At 36.6% G+C, this 7,529-nt stretch overlaps 1 protein-coding gene and 1 long non-coding RNA gene across 2 annotated transcripts; one reads left to right on the plus strand and one right to left on the minus strand.

Annotated features, from left to right (window-relative positions):
* The first annotated feature begins 345 nt into the window (after nt 1-345).
* On the plus strand, nt 346-5,375 carry LOC112452342 (E3 ubiquitin-protein ligase UHRF1-like). The gene is made up of 9 exons (XM_025012480.1): nt 346-545; nt 657-850; nt 2,184-2,770; nt 2,997-3,348; nt 3,424-3,576; nt 3,664-3,820; nt 3,930-4,125; nt 4,214-4,630; nt 4,723-5,375. The coding sequence occupies exons 2-9, from the start codon at nt 764-766 to the stop codon at nt 4,937-4,939; spliced, it is 2,166 nt and encodes a 721-aa protein (XP_024868248.1). The 5' UTR covers nt 346-545; nt 657-763; the 3' UTR covers nt 4,940-5,375.
* A 1,598-nt stretch (nt 5,376-6,973) lies between these two features.
* Nucleotides 6,974-7,529, minus strand: LOC112452341. The gene is made up of 2 exons (XR_003040488.1): nt 7,500-7,529; nt 6,974-7,360 (listed from the first exon to the last, which is right to left on the minus strand). It is a non-coding gene; the product is annotated as an uncharacterized LOC112452341 (long non-coding RNA).

Genomic DNA, 7,529 nt, shown 5'->3' on the forward strand with positions numbered 1-7,529 from the left:
GGCGCCCTGCAGTAATTCTCTGCGCCTCTGTTTTTACTACGAATCACGCTCGTAAAACGTGTACGTTAAACGTTATGTAATTATAAAAATTTCTAGGCTTTAATCGCGTCGAAGCGTTAACATACAACACGTAGCCGCAATTGAGCGTTCTGTTACGTACAACATATGAGCGCTTCTTTCCTAATCTATACCTACGATTAATCTCTCTATTATTCGCTTATTAATTTTATCTCCTTATTAACGGAATGCTGACCACAATTTTACTATTCCTAACGTTTTATTCACCCGAAACTTGTTGCCTCTTTTAGGCGAGTGCCGAGGGCACCTTTACAAAGTGAGATACGTTAGACACAATGGATTTTACAAATCGACGAATGAGAGGAGAGACCTCCCTCCCATGGTTCCTTATCATGGTGGGACAATCGTTTACCGTGGATATTCCCGCCAAAGTTGTCCGGACTCGGGACCGTCGAGGACGTTAGGTATAGGTGGGCGCAACCGACACACAACGAATTACGGTGTAACGGTCAACTGATATTGAACTGGTATGTTGTTGTGTACTGAGTGGGTCCAACCGACATCGCTGTTAAACGATCCAGCTCGATCCTCCCGTCTGCTTTAATCCTTCTGACTTCTTCCTCCGCTGCCTGTTCTAGCTTTCTCGATACCGTTCATCAGAATCAGTCGAGACGTCGCTGAGTTGTTATCACCTTCATCTTTCATCCAGCCTGGACAGAATAACGAAAACTTCACTTCGTTGGACATGTCGTCTATCAAAGTGAGGCACGCATACACGAAGAAAGAAATTTCGGTGACGTTTTCCAATCTAATCACCGTGGAGGATGTGAAGGTATGTCGTTTCCCCTGCTATTTCCTCGTCACCTTCTAACGCCGTATGTATTTTATGGAAAAAAAGAAGAAATGTATACGATTATGTGCATGTAAATTTGCAAAACGAGAATGCCATGGATCGCACTGCAGCATTATGCAAGTCTTATTGTCGGTTCACATTTGCTAGATACAATAATGGGGAGTTACAGATATGACATAAACAGTAACTTATACTGATTATTCATCACTGAATATTTTTATTGCATTTTTGTTATCAATTATTATCTATCCGTGTGTATCTCAAGACACACTTTTCAGCATGTATGTGCATCATGTATTATAGTTTCACGTTTGCCAATGTATGCTGTCACATATGCTAATGCTATGCGACAAAAACTCAGTGTAGTAAATTGTTTCATTACTTTTATTACAATCTGAAAATTAGAACGCATAAGAAGCACAGTAGCATAAGAACAGTAGGTACACTTCGTCAAGAATGGTCAAGAAGTTGGAAATGAATACGACAATTTGCACCACTAATACCATGGTGGTTGTCATGGTAACTGGATGACAACTCAAGCTGGATGCGTAATGAAAAACACAGGCAACATGAACAGGGAATGTTATTCTGTTCCTGTTGCCTGTGTTTTTCATTGTGCATGCAGCTTCGCGCAATCAATTAACAACATGACGGACGGTTTGCCGCAAAGATCAAAGGTCAAAGATTAAAGATCAAAAACTCAATGTAGTAAATTGTTTCGTTACTTTTATTACAATTTGAAAAATTAGAGCACGTAAGAAGCCATTGAAAACCATCTCGAGCTTGTTTTTGAAATTGCCAGATTATGGCTGCGCGTGGTACTCTAGCGCAGCCTGCGTAGCCATAATCTAGAAATGTCAAAACAAGCTCGAGATAGTTTCCAATGGCTTCGCAGGTAGCATTAATGTTTAAAAGACATCATAAAGATGTCTTTAAGATGCCAGAAATCTGGATTCTTATGTGCTCTAATTTTCAAATTGTAACGAAAGTAACGAAACAATTTACTACATTGAGTTTTTGTCGCATAGTATTAGCCTAGGTGTGATAACTGATGTGATAGCATACATTGCGTGGCGAACCACGTGACACATACATGCTGAAAAGATGTCTCATAAGATAGAAAATAATTGATAGCAATGGTTATTGGTACTCTGGGTATTTAAGTTATTTTTATGTCATAGTGAAATTTTGTTCAGTCTTGTATACCTATTTAATAATGTAAGATTATATTTCTAATAAAAAATATTCGCTGAGATATAAGATTCGACTGAGTATCACGTAATGAAATACATGATGTTTTATTGTTTTCCAGCATGAGGTTGAAAAACAGCTGCATGTTAAAAAGGACTTGCAACGATTAATCTATTGTGGGAAAGAATTAGAGGATGGCTATCACCTTTATGATTACAATGCATGTTTTGATCATGTTATATTGCTTATAGAAAAACCAGCGGTAGATAATGTTGAGAATAAAGTAACTTCTGCCAATGAAGAAAGTACAAAGAAGGAAAAAAATTGCGAACAAGAGGAAGACGCGGAAGAATTGGAAAAGGCTGAGAGTTTGTATTACAAAATTGGAGATGCTGTTGATTGCAAAGAGGAAAGAACTGGTGCATGGTTCGAAGCCATTATAAAATATATTTATAAAAAGGGAGATGAAGTATTTTATAAAATATTATGGGAGTCTGATAATTCTTATGACAATGTATCTGAAGCGTATATACGACCACGCGCGCGACGTTCTGTACCAGTCGACGAATTGTCTGTTGGTCAAAAAGTCATGATTAATTATAACACTGATGATTATAAGATAACAGGGTGGTGGTATGACTACACGATAGCCGACATAATGAAGAAAAGAGGACGGTATGAGCTGGTTGGGCAATTGCATTACGAGAAGTATGTTTTTGTTCTGCCAATCATTATCCAATCATTATCCTGTTAGTATATAAGGCAAAATGATAAAATGCAAAATTTAGAATCTATATAAGATTATAGAATTAGATTATTTGTAACCTCAAGGGAAATAATAAATGTGATATAGAAATTTTTCTACAATAATTCTCGTACATATTAATATAGAAAAAAAAATAATTTGTATCAACAATTTTTTCTTTATAAACAGTGACAGTGAGCTTTGCATTCGAAAGACAGTCAGGGAAGAAATATACGCGATAGAAGCACCCAAATTATTAACAGAGAGAACTGCAGAAGACGAACGGTTCATGATGAGTAACGGCAAATGCAGACCTGTTCCCGCTAATTGTGAGGAGTGCAGGGACAAGCCTGACAGGGGATGTCGATCGTGCGGCTGTAATATTTGTGCAGGCAAAGAAAATGAGGAGTCGCTTCTAATTTGCGATGAATGCGAAAATATGTTTCATCTACAATGTCTGACCCCACCGCTCCTGGAAGTGCCGCAGGAAACTTATTGGTATTGTCCTGATTGCAAAAATGACGAAAATGAAATTGTCAAGGTACGTGTACCTATCTTTATTAATATTTTGCCGCAATCTTTATTATCATTGTCATCACCATTCTATTGATTATAGGTAGGAGACAAACTGAAAGGCAGGAAAAAGAAATACGGCCGTGGCGGGATGGCTAATGTTCGGAGACAAGAAATTTGCTACATGGTACCCCACCATCATTCCGGACCAATTCCGGGTGTGGACGTTGGTACGACTTGGAAGTTTAGAATTCAGGTAAAAAGCAAATTCTAAATTCTAAATCTTACATAATCCCTCGACAATCTACCAAATGAATATGAAAAAAGAGATGGGTTTGCGTAGGTTTCGGAAGCAGGAGTGCATAGACCGCCCGTAGGCGGCATTCATGGACGAGAGGACGACTGTGCGTATTCTATCGTTTTTTCGGGCGGATATAAGGATGATTACGACATTGGTGATGAGTTTGTATACAGTGGCTCGGGTGGTAGAGATTTGTCAGGTATATCAAATTAAAAAGTTACCGATTTACCATAATTTAATCACAAAATTATTCTATATCTGCTCAATGCACGTGGTATATTCGTTTGTGTTTTTTTATGGATACACAGGTAACAAAAGAACCAACAAGGAGCAAAGCAAGGACCAGGAGTTAACCAGGATGAATTTAGCATTGGCTAAGAGTTGTGATGCTCCCGTAAATGACGAGGAGGGTGCGACAGCCTCTGACTGGAAGAAAGGGAAAGAAATTCGAGTCGTACGCAATTATAAGTTAAAGAGTAAATATGCACCGGAAGAAGGTAACAGGTACATTGACTGCATTGTTCGTACTTTCATAAATAACGGATAAAACCTAACAATTCTCCTTCTTTAACAATTCTTGGTCTTGTCATAGATATGATGGTATATATAAAGTGGTACGATACTACCCAGTCCAAGAATCCGGCTTCCGCGTATGGAAATACGTACTAAGGAGAGATGATCCTATTCCTGCACCGTGGACTAAAGAAGGAAAAAAGAGAATTGCTAGTCTTAATTTGAAGATGCTGTATCCTAAGGGATATCTCAAAGACGAGAAAACGATGAAGACATTCGATGAGACCGGAGCTAAGACTGAGAAACGACTTGCTAACGGGGATGAAGAAAACGACGTGGACATTAAGAAATATAAGAAGATTAAACATGGCTATGATTTGGATAATGAACTGAAAGATTTAATAAGAAACGATAAAATAAATACTGAATTGTGGAATGAATGTTTGGCGACTTTGAGTGGTGGAAAACCCGCCTTCTTGAATAGCGTTTCAGCGAGGTAATGTTATTTATAGAAAATGTTGGGTCCTTTTTAAATGACTTAAAGTAATCAACCTGACACTTGACACAATACAATTTTATATTTTGCAGATTCAAGTGCGCTTGCTGTCAAGGAATCCTGTACAAGCCTGTAACGACTCCTTGTGGACATAACTTCTGCCTAAAATGCCTGAAACGGGCCTTTGAGTCTAACATACATTTCTGCCCTTTGTGCAAACATAACTTAAGTGAGATTGACTTTAAGATCAATAATCATCTGTCATCTGCATTACTACTAATTTATCCTGGCTACAAGGGCGAACAATAATGTCACTTTCGCAGTAACTTACGAGTCGTTGATTTTCTATGCTCGAATTTATTAAACTTTTTTAACATTAATTTATTATCAGTTTTAAAAGATGTTTTTTTTTTTTTTTGACACAACTGTATTGTGTAATGTATACAGTTGTATAATTTAAAGTTGAAACTTAAAAGCATGTCACATATAAAATAAAATAGAATACTTTATGTTATGTAAATTAAAGCGAAATCGAAATCGCAGTAACTTACGAGTTGTTGATTTTCTATGCTCGAATTTATTAAACTTTTTTAACATTAAATTATTCAGTTATAAAAAATGTTTGGTTTTTTTTTTCTTTTTTTTGCAACTGTATTGTGTACTGTATACAGTTGTATAATTTAAAGTTGAAATTTAAAAGCATGCCACATATAAAATAAAATAGAATACTTTGTTATGTAAATTAAAGCGAAATCGAAATTAATAAAGTATTTTATCTTTCAGTTTGTCTTTCCCTTATAATTTCTTTGTCAACATAATTCTAAAATAGATATATCAGCCATGTTTAACACACTTGACATACTTCGTTAGAGCATTTACTTTTTCTTCTACAGTTCTACAGTCGCGAGACAAGCTCGCGTCGCGTCGCGTATATTCGTTTACCGGCTTGCCGGTAAACCTTGCCGGATCTCGTCCGGATGAACGGTGACGTAGACGGAACGCAAGGCAGTACTGAGTATGTCCACGTGCTTAGGTTTGCATGACGCGTATGTAAATAAAATTTGAAAACAGATTTGTCGCGGAAGCGTAAGCCTCGAGGACTCGCGTTGGAAATTACGATTTATGTCTCAAGCAAATTGAATCTTTCCGAGATCCTCCAGGATTCACGTTTTAACAGAAGATTTAAATAAGAAAGTGTGTTACAACTACGCTTGTTTTTAGGGCGACTGATAATCCTTCCATAGGACGGCTTCGACCGAATTCCCCGATCAATTCAGCCGGCAGAATCGCTTAAATTTTTTACATAATTAACATCATATATAGTTCATCGTTCTCGATCTAATCCTCTTTCCCCGTATGTTAAATCAGATGAAATTAATAATATTAAATAATTTTACCCTTATTTATAAAAATAGTACAAATATTACTTTACCCAGTGGCGTAGCAGGAAGTGACGACTCCCGGGACGATTTCTCTTCCCCTCATAGCTCGTGTCTTCTTTACTACACTATTAATGGCAACCATCAAGAATAATTAACAGATAGCTTTTGCAATTAATTAAGAAATATCTTTATTTTGCACGTTGCTCCTTCTCTCTCACATACAACATACTGGTATTTCATATCAATTTCATAAAGAATAAAGTCGCCTGTACATCGTGCCGTTTGAGAAATGTTATTTTTATTGTATTTTTGTTCCTTTAGAAATAACGAGCGTTTTAAGTACTTACTGGTATAACCCTTTAGCAAACGTAGATGTAGAACTTAAAACGGTAGAACCGCCAGTACGCTAGCACAGAAGTGTGAGCCGCGAATGTGCATTATACAGCGGAGCAAGCGGAGCAGGCCACGTCGAACGGTCGAAAAGACTGGGAAAGACTCAACTCGATAGCTGAAGATCAAGACAATCGAGTCGCGCGGAGAAAGAAAAGAGCGCAGCGTAAGCGTTCTAAGCGCTTAATAAATAAAAGAAAAACAGTCTTTCTATCCTACATCGAAAATTATGGCGGCAAAAGAAACGCCAAATAAATTAAACACTGAGAATTAAAAATGCGTTTATAATATACTTTCCCGTTACGTATTATAAATATTATAAATTGTGCCTTAGGGCAGTTCTAGTGCAGCCCAGATACCTTGCACGCATGTAATATAATAGTTTAAAATCAAAATTTAAATTGCTTACACGATGCGAATTATTTTTATGTGAGTATAACTGTGAGCAGAATAGCAAATAAATTAGCAAACGTTTTATATAAAAGTAAAAAGGTATTCACATATCATTATTGTAAGACTTATTTATTATCATGTAGAAAGGTTCGATGTGTTTTACTTTAAAAATACTGTGTTGAAAATTAAATCTTTACGTTTTATTGCATAAACAAATGTGAGTTTAAGAATATAAATATATGTGCGAATAACACCGTAAGACTGATTGATCGATATCACTTGGCATGTCTTAGTGTGTTCTAATAATGTAAGTGAAGAATTTGAACTTTCAATGCAAACCTCACACTTTACAGAGATTGTGTCTAATTGTATACTTACAAGTAATCATAGCTTTTTTATTCTAACGTAAGATAGCTTCATAAGGATATAAGCGAAGTAAAATGATTTTTCCGACGAATCGTTGAGAGAATCTTACTCATGTATCTTAATTATTTTAAGCGCTTTTATCAAGCGGTGGCACCACCTCGCTGATCCACTTTAGGTAATCGTCGTTTCCGTTTTGTATCTGAAACGTAAAGGTTTAAAAAGTTTTAGTGTCAGTATATACTAGTATATGGTATAATTATGTCTTATCTTTCCCAGGTTGTTTTAAAAATGTCACGTAGAGCTCTTCCATCAGAATTAAGATACGCAAGTTAACTTACAGGCAGGGAAATCACTTCGCAAACCGTGTA

The sequence above is a fragment of the Temnothorax curvispinosus genome, unplaced genomic scaffold, assembly GCF_003070985.1.
Source record: "Temnothorax curvispinosus isolate PA1 unplaced genomic scaffold, ASM307098v1 QBEX01003269.1, whole genome shotgun sequence".
Taxonomy (NCBI): Eukaryota; Metazoa; Arthropoda; class Insecta; order Hymenoptera; family Formicidae; genus Temnothorax; species Temnothorax curvispinosus.